This window comes from Belonocnema kinseyi, chromosome 9 (assembly GCF_010883055.1).
Source record: "Belonocnema kinseyi isolate 2016_QV_RU_SX_M_011 chromosome 9, B_treatae_v1, whole genome shotgun sequence".
NCBI classification, from domain to species: domain Eukaryota; kingdom Metazoa; phylum Arthropoda; class Insecta; order Hymenoptera; family Cynipidae; genus Belonocnema; species Belonocnema kinseyi.
Genome location: NC_046665.1, coordinates 37,864,780 through 37,879,766, shown reverse-complemented (window position 1 = coordinate 37,879,766; position 14,987 = coordinate 37,864,780). Strand labels below are relative to the sequence as shown.

Here is a 14,987-nt window from a genome sequence, read left to right as displayed (position 1 = left end):
CAAAGTTTAGACATTTATTCCACCCGTTAGTGAGATTCCAGGTTAATTACAGACTCGAAAAGCTTTGGAAAATGGTTCACAACAAAAAAATAGGCACGAAAAGTCACGTTTTTTTTGTTTAAACTGCATTTTGGGATAATAAATAATTTTTTTGAGGAATTTCATTGGCACCGTCGGAGAGAGGAGATCTTAAGCAATAAAAATATATGTGTCTCAATTTTTTCTAGTGTCGAATAGTCTTAGTTTTTGGCCGTTGAAAAGCAGTGTCCCGGTTGTGGCGTTTTGGCCGTTTAAGGGTTAATGAGAAATTACATTAAAATTTGTACTGTTTGAAGCGAAACCATTTTGTATTGAACCCTTCAACTTATTTCAAAATATCTCAAAATTCAGAAAAAAAGAAAGTTTTAAGGGCGGTAGTGGGTTAAGATTGAATAATTTCAAATTTATATCGATCATTTAAAATTGTGCAAATATACAGTTTAATATTTGGATTATTTTAAATAATGTAATATAGAATGCTTCTAATTTGAAAATCTGCATACCTGAGCACTTCAAATTTGGAAATGTTTGAGTGTATATTTATTGAAGGTAGAATCTCGAAGGCTTATAATTAGAAAATGTAAAGAATAAACATCAAAATTTTTTTATTTTTTATGATTGAAGCTCTCATTTGTAGTTTTAAATATAACACATTAAAAGATTTAATTTTAAGGTCAATTTTTTGCAGACCGTGAAATGACAGGGAATTTTTCAGACTTTTAAATCATCATCTTCGTTCTGGGATGTTTTAAAATATTGTAAATTGTTGAAGATGGCTCAATAGAATGTTTTAAAAGATTCCAGATATGCATATTTGATAGATGTTAAACTAAACGGTTTAAGATTGTGGAAAAAGATTTTACAATAATAATTTAAATTTTTCAAGTATTTGTCATTATTTTAGAAGGTTTTTGAATTTCATAGAAGATCTTGGAATATTTAGACCCATGAAAAATTTAACACCAAAGAAATTGAAGTTTTTTTGCTAGTATAAAATTACATTTCAAATTATGATATTTATTTGAGAGGATTATTTCATATTTAAAAGTAAAATCTGAAATATTGTAGAATTTTTCAAAAGTGACATATTTCAAATATTTTAAATCCTTGGAAAATATTTAGGAAAATCTAGATGCTTCTGGAAGGTTCTAATAAATTCGAAAAATATTTTCACCTGGAAATATTTTTAACTGTTACGATTTATTTCGTAATATCTTGACATTTTTTTTTTAATTTGATGCCTAAAATCTTAATATTTAAAGACAGATTTAAAAAGGTTTTAATTAATTTTTAGGGAAATTTCTTTAAAAATTTAATTTAATAAGAAATCCAGGTTTCACATTCAAATACATTATTTTGTCACTTACAAAAACATTCCCGACTTATCCAAATTCACAATGTTGTAGATGTTTATGTTGAAAAGTTTCACAAAGTTAAGCATACACTGGAACTTGGAATTATGAAAGGTTTTTAGCACTGCTCGCAGTAGCCTGTTCGTCACGCACATCGCCATATTGCGAGGTCATCAGTTCTCGGAAGGACAGAAACTCGGACGCCATAATTCCAAGTTCCAGTCTAGCGCATAAATTATATAAAAATACTTTTGTAATCAAGTAAAAAATCAAATTAAAAATAAAACTTTTCTTTACCTACTCATCGCCGCCTGATTCATCGGCAGTTAATGTTTCATCAGTATGAGCCTCCGTAGATGCTGCTGAATCTGATCCTTCGTTCGGGTCATGGTTTTTTGATTTTGGCTTTTTTTGGAAAGATTTTTAATTATTGAAATAGTTAATGTACAAAAATCCAGCCATGATAATTGGGTATTGTATCAAAACCAACCTCCTCTTTCTTCGTCGCTAGAGCATTTTTTTTCGAAGCAGGAGTAACACTTCGTTTTTTAACACTTTGATCGTCTCTTAGTTTTTGCCTTTTCACTCCATTTGCGGCATCCACGTAGGGTTGTTTATCTTCCTTTGACATATTCTGCCATGTTTCGCCAGCTTGTCTAAATGTGTGAGGACTTTTAACATCTGGATTTTGCTGTTCATTTAAAAATGTTTATTTTTTATTAGTTTTTACAACAATATTGATAATATTTCAAAATATTTGGTTCCTTTCAGTTTACATTTTTATTGTAAGATACTCCTATTATTAGAGAAAGATCAAAATTTTTTCCATTTTCTGAATTAAAATTGACGTAATTTTTAATGTCTGATTATTCTGTACAAAATTATAAAAATAATTTTGAAATGTTTCAAAAATATATATTCTATCGAATAGAGCAATACAGTTGGAATTTTTGAAAAGAATTCTGTTTCATTTTCTTGCATTTTTTTCTCAATATTTTCTTTCTGCATTTTAATAAAATATCATTTATTTATCAAATACATTACAAAATTATTGAATCTTACTTTGCGGAAATCTTGCATAAAATTAATAAAAGCATTTGCGCTTTTCCAAGAATTTGCCAAGCTTGCTCTTCGATTTGACGACCTAGACTGCGACATCTCTCTGTGAAAAACAAAGAATTGAAAAAACCTATCTATTTTATAAATATCAAAATAACTTGTGAATATCAGTCACCACCAGATATTTGAGTGAAATGTTTCTAAAATTGTCAAGCTGAAAGTTTTCTCAATTTGTCAAAATGTTCTTTTTATTTCTCACTAAAGAAGGATAATTATTGCAAAATTTTAATTTTAATAATTTAGAAGTTTATAAGAACTAATTTTTATAATTATTATTTAAAAAATAAGTCATCAATTTGAACTATAGATAATAAAAACTTGCCTAATTCTTTTCGGTTTATGATTTGTATCACTTTTACCCGCTTTTTGATTATCCTTAGAGTCTTTTGGATTTTTGTTCTGCTCCATCTTTCTTGTCTGAATATTTCAATGTAATTCGTTGTAATTCGCATAAGCCCTGAAATGACAGTTGGAATAAAAAATTGTTTTCTAGTTGCATATTTAATGATTGGAAAATAACAAACCTCTTAACTACGCTGCCACGTAGATTTATTTTGTTTTGTCTACTAGATTTTCAATTTTTCAATACTGCAAAAATAAATCGCACGTGCAACTTCAAACGTTCTATTTTATATTCAAATAATATTGTAATTTTTGGAAGAGGTCATTTTGAATACTAAAAAAAGTTACTTAAAATTATTTTGCAGGCAAAATTTACCAAAGGGCCTTTGGTGGACAGTCTTTGAAGTTCGGAAAAGGTGGACAAGCTCACAGGTGTTGTTGTGTAGCCGATAGAACCGGACATTCTTTACTTCATACACTTTACGGACAATCTTTGAGCTACGATTGCAACTACTTTGTTGAGTATTTCGCGCTGGATTTGCTCATGGAGGGTGGGGAATGCCGAGGAGTAATTGCACTCTGTTTGGAAGATGGTTCGCTTCATCGGTTCCATGCTAAGAACACCGTCCTGGCCACTGGAGGATATGGAAGAGCCTATTTCTCATGCACTTCGGCGCACACTTGTACCGGAGACGGCACGGCGATGGTATCCAGAGCCAATCTGCCGAACCAGGACCTCGAATTCGTCCAGTTTCACCCCACTGGTACATTTTTAAACCTTTAAACAAAATTAGACAAGTTAGCCAATTTTTTAGTTTTTAGATCCTGGCACAGATTTTATTTCTTGAAATCTTAAAAATATAAAGATTTCTAGATAAAATGACTGAATTGTTAATTAAATAAGTTTTTAATCACAAAGATTTAAAAAAATGCAAGGGCTAGAATCCTGAAGGTTTCTACGGTTCTTGAAAGTACTGGAATGTAATCAATACCAAAGTAATAGCAACAAATTTGCAAGTTCAATGTTTATTTTCATTATTTAGCTCTATTTCATTCAAGAAAAATATTATATTTTGAAGAATGGTAAAATGCAATCGTCTACGTTTTAAAAACCTTTGCAATTAAGAGCCTCCAACTTTGAAAGACTTTTTATCACACCTCCATCACAAGTGCGATTTTTTAATCTGCAATTGGCCCCTGAAACAATATTTATAGGCCTAGGACCTATACTCATGCATGAATACGGCAGCTTTTCATGATTGTGAAGCGAACCTGAATTTTCCCTTATCAGCTCATAGATACGTAATATCCTTCATAATTGTTAACGATATGGATATACATGGCCATTGCATACTTATGACCTTGAAAAGCGGCACTTGGTCCACAGGCATGAAAAACACGACCTATATCAATGCATTTTTTGATATAAAATATTGTGGGATAGAGGGATTTTACTGATTGTGTATATTTTCAGTACAAGTCATAGGTGAGTTCAGCAAACATGCCACTCATCAACAAAATCCCTCTTCTCTCTCTTGGTGTATAAAATAATATTTTACCCAGTTGCGACTTCGTATGGCAATTTTCAAACACCGTACATCATTTCTAAGCAAACCAATCGTTTCACACTCATCGTTAGAAAAATTATTTTAAAATTTTAATAATTTTTAATGAAATGTAATCAAAATTGAGTTAAGTCTAAAATTCACAAGCCGCACTACAATAAAAGGGCGTATAATAAAATATACGTCCAGTGTAAAAAGCCTTTTTACAAGAATTCGCTTAAATATGCCCTTTTGATAGCATTATACGCCCTTTTTACGGTGTATAAAAACCGACGTGACTTAAATCTCCTCTTTGCAATTAATTATTATGAACACTATTAATTTTTATTAACACAATAAGATGCATCTTTTTTAAACGATTCCAACTATATAAAATCTCAATTTCAATAAAAAGCTTATTTGCAACTTTACACGAGGAAAAAGTGCCACTTACGGTCTTTGTGTCATTAGTAACTATTAAATTCAAAGTTAAATTTTGCAATCCTACTGAAAATTTCGACACAGGATCCTGCACAGGATCATATATGTTTCACCTATAGCTGCTACCTATAAGAACTTACATAGAATCCTATATAGGTGCCTATATAGGGCCGTCCTTAATAAGGTACCTAATGGTACGTATGTCTCTAGATGCTCCTGGAGGACCAAAAATACTTCTGCGTAGCCGTAAGTTCCATAGAATAACTACTGCACATCTAGTTATGTTTCCATACAGGAACCTCTAGAATCCTTTACAGGATCCTATGTAATTTTCTATAGGTGAAACATATAGGTTCCTCTGTAGGATCCTATATAGGATCCTATATAGGAACCTATATAGTAAGGTGTTGAAAAAGGTAACAAAGTAGGACAGAAAAGTATGAAAAGGAGGGCAAGATACGTACGACCGAGAAGTTAAAAAAAAATACAAAGTAGGACATAGTAGAATGCAAAAAATGAAATAAAAAAGATATGTTTCAAACGTATTTTTTAAATTAACTGTTTTATTGAATTTTATCAATATCGTATTTTTTTTTAACCCTGATGCATTTTAATCAATATCAAAAATTCACACATAAATATTTTTCGTATGGTAGGAATGTTTAAAAGTATTTTATCTTGTAAATTGACGAAGAAATCATTAGATGGTATTGGATTATAAAATTTGGTAAAAAAAGGTGCAAAAGTTGATTAAAATATAAAAATTTATAACTTGAAAAATCGGGATAAAAACCGGACAAAGTAAAAAATCCTGTACGACAACTCACACAAGCTCTAAAATGAGAATACGTCCGGGAACATCCGGACGGATGGTGACCCTACTGTATAGGCATTTTCAGTAGGGAATTATCTAAATTTTTATTAGGTATACACATTGATTTGGTGCCTTTACTTTTATGTCTTGTGAGGCTTGGTCAGACTTGAATGTTTTCCCGTCCTCAGGTATTTCAAAAGACAATCTAATAGGTGGCGGCTCTGCGGACTGTCAAGTACACAGTGCCGCCACCTATTATCACAGATCTATTTTATTGTGGTTCAAAGCTTAAGGTTCACCCATTGAAACTACCTTAGGGCGGGAAAAAATTCATGTTTGTTCAAGAGTTACCAGAAAACAAATTAAAGAAACCGATTTAATTTACAGACCTAATAACAAATATCAATGACAAATTTTTAAATATTAAAACTTTCTGAGTGGGTAGCAATTAAATTTAAAAAACCAAAATGGTTAATTTCTGTTTTGAAGGGTTCCCCTGCCTTTCAAGCCTGAATCCAAAACACCATAAAAAGTCTTCCCATGAAAAAACCTTTACATCTATACTTATTAAATTAAACGTTTTTTATAGTCACTGACTAAATGATAAAGAGAAGAAGTATTATAATAAGGGGCAATTCAGAAAATACGTGATAAATTTTTCCATTGGTCTTAACGTGGAGAATGATGAGGAGAATGAGTGAATCGGTCTGATTCCGAAACGTCATGTATAAATTACCGAATAAATAGTCTGGAAGAAGTCGACAAAATAAGGTTTTTCCTTACCAATACTAATTTGTTGTTTCCCAGAGGTTAAATTAAGAAATTTTACATCCCGAAATTCTTTACTTTAGATAAAGTAAATCTTCTGCTTTCAAATAATAAACTATACGTCTCTATGACAATTATATTGATAAATAGTCTAAACCGTCAATATCAGGGTGGTCCTTATTTTTCGATTTTGGATTCTTCTTGCCCCCCCCCCCTCTCCCTATTTTTCTTGAATGACAAAAAAATGATGTCCACCAAATTTGAACGAAATCAGTTATTATTAACATGTGGCAAGTTTCTCATGCAATTAACATGCGGAAAAGTACCATAAATTTTGAAATGCAGTTAATTTTTTAATATTTTATCGGAATCCTTTGACTGTACAATCATAATCTTTAGACAATTTGAAAAAAATATACCTACACGATTTTGTTTTAATTAAAAAGTGGCAGATTCCTAAATTTGAATCAAAATTACAATTTCCACAATTGATAACAAAATATCGACAAATTCTTACAAGAGGCAGATTTATCTATTAGAAAACACGCGATGACAATTAAAGTGACAAATTTTGAAAAAATTACAAATGGCCGCCCAAATGTTGTTTTTCAAAGTAATTATTTCTTTGTTCTCGGTGTCAACTTTTCAGGTGTCAATTAAAAGGTTACATTATTCTAAACAAACATTTCTTGAAATCAAAATTTGGAAAAATTCAAAATGACGCCTTATGAAATACTCAATAACTCGTATTTTATATGCTTTTCGTCCAAAGATTTTTAAATTTGGAAGAAAAATCAATTGTATTGTTACAAAATGTATGGTTGGAAGTAGAAGTCGAATTTTCACTAATGTACATTTTCGGAAAGCATAAAAATTTCTGTCTATTCGGTGAAAGTTTTCAAATTTCATCAAGAAAAAAAAATTTCCAGTATACTGCAACTTTACGAACTTTTCAAGAAAGTGGTTTTAAGAATCACTAAATCCTTTGCGAAAATGTATTTCATATTTTGTTTAAATTTGTAAAAATGATGTAACTTTTTAAAAATAGTAATAAGGCGTCATCTTTACTGTAGTGAAAAGTCGAGATTTTTGTTTAATTTTAGGGTAATTGAATCAAATAATAATAGCCGTGCGCCAAATTACCTGAAGTGGCGGGAGACTTTACGCTGGTGCAGTACTCAAGAAAAACTATCATTATCCTATTTTATGTATTTTTTATTTTAAAATATTCTTCCACTTACGATACTCAAGATATTAGGGTACTTGAAGTATATTTTTCCATTATTTACGGTTGTATATTTTTCTATTAAATTCACTGTTTCTTGTAGTTGCGCCAACGTACCCTCTTCTCCCCTAAGTTTTGTTTATTGCAAATAGTAGAAGGAGGAAATTATTCCAATTTCGGAATAATTCAAACTGCAAGTCTTTTTAGTTTATATATAAGTGAAATTCGAGCATCTGTCAAAGACGTTAAAACCATAATTTAAACACAGCGTTTATTCTTACAAACAAATTTCTCACTTTATTGCTCCATAATTTCCAGACGATTAGACGGCTTAATTAAAACACTTTAAGTTTCCAATTGGAAATTCAGCGGTGAATTCTTCCTTTCATGCTTCCGACTCATTTCGAAGTTATTATTATTTAAAATTGGAATGGTTTAACTCTTAATCTTTTCAGACATTTTTCTTATTATATTGATATCAATAAAATAAATTGTTCAATTTTATGCGGTTATAATTTTAAATTAAATAACTATGGTAGCCTCCAATTAACAACATTAGCTACTTATCATTCTTATACTTTCGAAATTTCAAAACATTTGTGCAACTTGGCATTGCAGATTAAATGTTTTGCATGTGAAACATTGCATGCTCTACAGTTAAAATTACACATTTTTTAGCGCGTCCAATTATAAAATGATCAATTAAAAAAAATTATAATTTAAAATGTTTCGATTTTAAGCACGTAATCAAGTTTTAAAATGTATGTAATCTTTCTCTATACATGGTTTTGTTTTATCTTTTTTTTTTGTCCCTTATTAAATTTAAACCTTTGAAATCAACTCTTCAGGAATCTACGGAGCTGGTTGCCTTATTACGGAAGGAAGCAGAGGAGAAGGAGGCTATTTGATAAATAGCGAGGGAGAAAGATTTATGGAAAGATACGCGCCAGTCGCAAAGGATCTCGCGTCTCGCGACGTTGTTTCAAGGTCTATGACAATCGAAATTCGCGAGGGCCGGTGAGAAATTGATCTTGAAATAAAAAAAAAACTAGAACTTAAAAAATATACTCTAATTAAAAAAATTAATTCACCAATAATACTTTTCATTTTACCGGCTTAATTTAATTTTGCAGAGGCGTCGGTCCAGAAAAAGATCACATCTACCTCCAACTTCACCACTTGCCGCCAGAGCAATTGGCTGCAAGATTACCCGGTATTTCCGAGACTGCGATGATCTTTGCAGGAGTCGACGTAACTCGAGAGCCAATTCCAGTTTTGCCAACTGTTCACTATAACATGGGTATCTCTCCTTTACCTACTCAACCCAGTTTAAGTCTCCGGAAATCTTTCTAAGACTTCGATGATTGCAGGTGGCGTTCCAACGAATTACAAAGGACAAGTTCTAACAAGTCAAAACAATCAGGACAAAGTTGTTCCTGGTCTCTATGCTTGTGGCGAGGCTGCCTGCGCTTCTGTCCACGGTGCTAATCGTCTCGGCGCGAACTCTCTTCTCGATCTCGTTGTCTTTGGCCGAGCGTGCGCGAAAACGATCGCCCAAGAAAATAAACCTGGAGAACCGATTGGAAGACTCAGTCCTGTTAGTTTTAGATTGAAGATATTTATATATATATTAATTTTAGTAATATTAAAAATAATTTTGGATCTTTTATATTGTATTTTGTGTTTAGAACGCGGGAGAAGAATCTGTCGCTAATTTGGACGCATTGAGGAACGCTAATGGTTCTATTTCTACGGCTGAATTAAGGCTGAATATGCAGAAAACGATGCAGACGCACGCTGCCGTCTTCAGAGAGGCGCAGACGTTGCAAGAAGGTGATTAATAAATTATTCCATATTAAAAATTCTAGTTCGTCTTATGTGTAAACTGATCAGGGTTTCTAACAACTTTGACGATCTGCAATTCTCCTTGAATTTTCATATTCTTTATTCTTGGCTTATAAAACATTTATTTTATTTAAATGCGTAGAATAGTGTTTATGTTTTAGTATATTATAAAAGGAAAATCTCGTTTAGAAGAAGAAATATTGCTTTTCAATTTCAGAATTAAAATGAGTCATTCTCATAGAACGGATTTTTAAAATATAAAAAGACGGAGAAAAATATTCACTAAATAAAAAATTAATATATTTAAATATTGTATTCTGAAAGTAAAGTTTTTTGTTTTTAGTAATCTTTATTAATTTAAGAACTGATTAATTAATATTTGTTAGCGACTTTCATATTTATTTTCAGTTGAACTTAGCGGTTTGGGCTAAGCGACAATATGAACAATGTTATCGAATTCTAAAGTAACGTTCAAAATAGCGTTTTTAATTTTTCCCAAAAATCAATAATTTCTTACAAATTAATATTATTTAAATATTTAATAAAATACAATGTGAATTTTATTACGCGCATATTGGGTTATTTCCAAAATAGTATTTTGATTTCTGCTAAATTAAATTATTAATTGTATCAAAGTTTTTGTAATTGAATAGGGTGCCGCTTATGCGACGACTATTATTTATGGTTCTGCTTGGATTCAAAATGGTTGGTCGATAAAAAATTGCAATTGATCATTTTTACGTATACATTACCGGTAAAAGTTGTACGACCACTTACAAAAATGTAAGTTACCAGACAAGATTTGATAAAAACCCTTAAAAATCTTATTAAATTCCGCATTGATTGAGCCCTACTGCCTGCTTGAAATATTTTCGATAAATGGGGTCCAAGATAGCATGTGTGTAAGATTGACCTATTTTCCGTTTTTGACCAATTTTTTGTTGTTAACTCCCAATCTCTGAATGCTTTAGGGAAATGATTGGAAAAAATTGAAACGTCGCTAAATTCGGACCGGAAATTTGCTGAAATTTACTTATGTCATTTCCTAAGTTTTGTTTACCATTCAGTTAGATCTGTTGAGGAAATTGCCGGCAAATGCAAGTCCAAATTTTACGAATCAAACTTTGAACTCTTGAGTCTATAGCTTTCAGCATCGCCAAACGGACCTTTCTGCCCTGAACTAACGTCAAAAATCCTCTCTTTGAAATGAAACTAAGATTATAATAAAATATTTACTGGTTCTTGAATTTTCTGAACAAATTTGGAAAAATTTGTGCAAAGAACGCCTGGAAAATACCTTGAATTTTTTTCCTGAGAATCGTTAGACACCCTGACTGACTTAATTTTACAAGAGCTTATGTGAAAATGTATGATAATGTAAGGCCTGACAAAGTCAAGGAATTTTGTTATTCAAATTGTCTAGTATTCTCAATTCAGTTAATTTTCAAAATAAAAATCAAGCATAATCTTCTAATTCTAATGTTTCCAGGTTGCAAGAAAATGAGTGATATATACAAGAAGCAAGACGAAGTTAAAGTCGCAGATCGGTCCCTTGTTTGGAACTCGGATCTGGTGGAGACCCTTGAGCTTCAAAATTTAATGATAAACGCTGTGCAGACTATTACGGCTGCTGAAAACAGAAAGGAAAGTCGAGGAGCACATGCGAGAGAGGATTTCAAAGATAGAATTGACGAATACGATTACAGCAAACCTTTGGATGGTCAACAGCCCAAACCTATCGAACAGCACTGGAGAAAACACACCCTTACAAGAGTCAACCCGAGAACTGGAGACGTAAGATGAAATTCTTTAATTTTAACATTTTCTGGAAATGTACTAAATTTATGTCTATTTGTCGGAATTTTAACAAATTTATATTCGTGAACAAAAACTGTGCAGTAACTCTAAATGGCACTTGCCTTGATGACACATGAAATGCTGACATTTTTTGATTTGTTCGATTTGGAGTTCTTCAAAATTTATAATATCCTAATTTGAAATTGCACAATTTTAAGTGCGCCAAAGTTTACAGCCTTAAAACTTTGCAGTTGTAATATTGAATTTTTAGCATATTATAAATTAAGATCATTGAGTCTGCAATGTCTAACTCTAAAAATTAAAAAGTTTATCATTTTGCAATTCAAGTTTTAAGAAGATCGTTTTGAATGTATAAACCTATGAAGGGCTTGCAATTGCATAATTTCGACAGTTTTAATTTATCAATAAATAAAAGTAATTTCTTAAAACCTTATTCATTTTAACTTGATGATTTTAAATATTGAACTAAATATTTGAACTCGACGACTTTAATGAATATTGTGTTAGTATACAGTTAGTATATAAGAACTAAGTCGCAATTAATCATTTCTTCTGTTGGAACTTGATGCCAGTGGCAACGCGATCCGTTTAACTGATAGAATATCGTTTGATTAACAATTAGAATACGTTTAATACTTTTGAAATAGAATCATTACTGGCTCAAGCTTTATAAATCAGACAAATTCAAATAATTTAAAAAGGCGTTCAGAATGGTATGGTTTTAAATTCAAATTATTCAAGATTAAACTATTTTACATAGAAGCTTCCATAATAAATTTGAAAAACTAGTTTAACTGTGAATGGTTAAAGTTTCAGAGTTCTGAATGTTCAATGTCGAACACAGAACGCTGCTATTTCAAATTACAATTAAAATTTAAATGGTTCAACTTTTTAAAGTGCCACAGTTTGAAAATAACATAATTTTTACGATTGAAATAAAAAATTATATTTTCAAAGTTTCAGTATAGAAAAGACGTTTCAATAGCACAATTATAATTAAAGAATAGTCCAGATTGTAACGAAGATTGGAATTGTTCAGTTCTTAACGCTGAATGTTTCGAAATTGCAATTATTTAATTTCTAACGTGCTGAAGAGTAATTTAATTTTGAAGGTATTTTAAATTTCAAATTATTTTTAATGTTAGGGGTTTTGACCCTTAACTGTATTTAAAAAATGTATGTTCATTTTTTTGTCTACATGGCCTATAATCAATAATTTTTAAATATTGATTTCAAAATGGTGAAAAAAATACTCTCTAGTTCCGCATTTTTTTCACAATTTTAAAATAAATATTTTCAAAATATTGATTCTAGGCCATGTAGACAAGAAAATTAACATCAAAAATTTTTAATTTCAATGTTGAACTCTAAAAAAGACAATGAATTTATTTGTTGATGCAAATAAAAAAAAATTCACCTGAATTACTCGCATTCTTTAATTTCAAAGGCCAGGAAAATATGTTTTAAACCTGGAAATGACCGAAAATGATTTGGTTATGTTAAATACTATATAAAATAAAAATGGTTTCTCTTTTTTAGGTTTCAATCGAGTACAGACCGGTTATAGACGAAACGCTGGACCTCAATGAATGCAAGACAGTTCCACCCGCGATCCGTTCCTACTAGATTATTAACTACGACTCACCTGTAATTTAGTCTGAATTTCCTCATCCGACATCCGGTTACATGATGTGGATTATACGCGCGCCGAATGCCAACTGGAATGCGAGTCAGTCAAAACTCGGAGCGACCCAATTATTGCTAATCATCGATCGTTTCACCAATAAGCAATGATTTAATTTATTCTCTCGATCTTCTTCGTCGTGCACCAAAGTTTACTCTTGTCAATGCTTGCACGTCCAGCGGGCGATCTCAGACGTCCTTTTAGGATATTGATGCTGACCTTATTTATTGTATCGAGAAAAGAAGCCCTGACTATCTCTCCGCAGAAAAAATACAGCTGTATTATATTAGGATTTAGGTAATATGTTACTATCAATCTAAGTCGCACGCCTTTTAAGGAGAAGTCTCGTTCTTTGTCTATATTTGTATACGTCTGTCCGAAACCCTGACGATTTTTTTTCGATTTTTTTTGGGAAACTTAAAACTTCTTTGTAAAGGAAAAATGAAAGTTTTAAAAAGAAAACAATTTTTAATTCACTTTTTCGATAAGACTATCGAGTATCTGCTTTAATGTTATTGATATTTTTCAGAAATGCTTTCTATATTCTTTACGAGATGTTCTTGACTTTTGTTTTCGATCAAATTTCAAATAGTTCACTTATTTACGTAGTTGCTCCTTAAGAGATCGTGTAGCATAACTTTGGCACTTTGTTATGCGGCTTTATACTTAATTCGCATTCACGGCAACGTGATAATACAAACTGGCGTTTATTTTGAACGCAAGGAAAATTTAAAAAAAAAAGGAAAAAGTGCTAGAAACAGTTTTTTTTGAATTGCTGCAAATACCTTCGACTTGTACATACATCCATACATGACGGTTAAGAAAAATCTTCAAGAAAACGAAAAAAAGAAGCATTTGTCGAATAACATTTGCAAAAGAAAAAACAGATCGAAAAGTGAGAGCATTAAATCTAATAATCCAGAGTCGTTAAATGTTAACAGAATGAAAAGTAGATTGACTGCGAGAATGTTTATCCTTTTCTCTTTATTGTCTTTTTAATCAAAGTATTACAACACGGATCTGAAAAAATTATGTAGAATCAGTATTTTAATCAGTTTCTGCAATCGATTATGACCGTTGCACATTGAACTGTGCGTAACTCTGTTGAATGGAATCAATAATTAAAGAAATTAATTCCTTCGATAATGTTTGTTACATTCAGCGACTACGAAAAGGGAAGCAGACGAAAGCTGATGCGCTTTCAGATTCTTCCTTTGTCTCTTCATTGGCGATTGTTACTGCGTTGCGTGATTTCACTTTTAGTTCAGTTTTAATATAAAGTAAAAAAAAACACTTTGTGGCACAAGTATAGAATCATTTAGTTATCACTGGTTCTGGTCATGCGAAAATGCTTTTGCGAATGGTGAATGTCTGAAAATAACTGTGACGATTATCAATAAAACAAAAATAATTTGGATCGAAATTATAACCAGTCTTTTTTATTTTAATCCGGCTTTCCTTCTTTCCTTGACAGCTTATTTACTTTCAAATACTGCAAGTTATCCACCCCTTAAATTGAACATTTCTTCAAATTGCACAACAAAATTAGTTTATAAAAGATAAGATTATTCTACAATATTGTATGAATTTATTATAATATATTTTTATAATTACGAATAATTGAGGTCCAGGATTCTATCACCGCTTGTAAAATTTGTCGGCTGAGAGCTTGTGTTTGAGCGACTCTCAAGTGATGTCAATTTAGGTGGCTAAATTGTTCATAAAAATATCACTCATAATTTCAATTCTTAAAAATATTTAAATAATTTAACACTGTCAGTGTTAGAAAATATTAAACTCATTTAACCGATTGTAAACATTTTTTTCAATCATGAGAATTATCATAAACGGCAAAAAAGTAAAAAAAAATTGACAATGCTACAAATTATATTGAAATTTGTAAATTTTTTCTAAGATTATTTCAATATTTTCTTTTTCAAACTCCAAAATGAATTCTAAAAACGTTGAAATTAGCATAAAATCTATATGCATTTAA

The 14,987-nt window shown here is 31.1% G+C and overlaps 2 protein-coding genes across 4 annotated transcripts in view; one reads left to right on the top strand and one right to left on the bottom strand.

Annotated features, from left to right (window-relative positions):
• LOC117179331 (DNA-binding protein MNB1B-like) overlaps positions 1-13,067 on the bottom strand; it is a 15,949-nt gene extending 2,882 nt beyond the window's left edge. For 2 of the 3 annotated variants that reach the window (XM_033370999.1, XM_033371001.1), the window contains exons 1-6: positions 12,953-13,067; positions 3,229-3,630; positions 2,833-2,967; positions 2,454-2,553; positions 1,882-2,082; positions 1,689-1,796 (exon numbers count right to left, since the gene is read on the bottom strand). In XM_033370999.1, coding sequence (XP_033226890.1) covers positions 1,689-1,796; positions 1,882-2,082; positions 2,454-2,553; positions 2,833-2,918 — 495 coding nt within the window. In that variant the 5' untranslated portion in view covers positions 2,919-2,967; positions 3,229-3,630; positions 12,953-13,067. Of the gene's footprint in view, positions 1-1,688; positions 1,797-1,881; positions 2,083-2,453; positions 2,554-2,832; positions 2,968-3,034; positions 3,051-3,228; positions 3,631-12,952 lie in introns of those variants that run through there. The other variant, XM_033371000.1, reaches the window with a different exon arrangement.
• Positions 1-14,420, top strand: part of LOC117179328 (succinate dehydrogenase [ubiquinone] flavoprotein subunit, mitochondrial) — a 20,835-nt gene extending 6,415 nt beyond the window's left edge. The window contains exons 3-9 of the mRNA XM_033370995.1: positions 3,218-3,616; positions 8,493-8,661; positions 8,778-8,944; positions 9,015-9,241; positions 9,333-9,477; positions 10,979-11,283; positions 12,847-14,420. Coding sequence (XP_033226886.1) covers positions 3,218-3,616; positions 8,493-8,661; positions 8,778-8,944; positions 9,015-9,241; positions 9,333-9,477; positions 10,979-11,283; positions 12,847-12,933 — 1,499 coding nt within the window. The 3' untranslated portion in view covers positions 12,934-14,420. The remainder of the gene's footprint in view (positions 1-3,217; positions 3,617-8,492; positions 8,662-8,777; positions 8,945-9,014; positions 9,242-9,332; positions 9,478-10,978; positions 11,284-12,846) is intronic.
• The last annotated feature ends 567 nt before the right edge of the window (positions 14,421-14,987 follow it).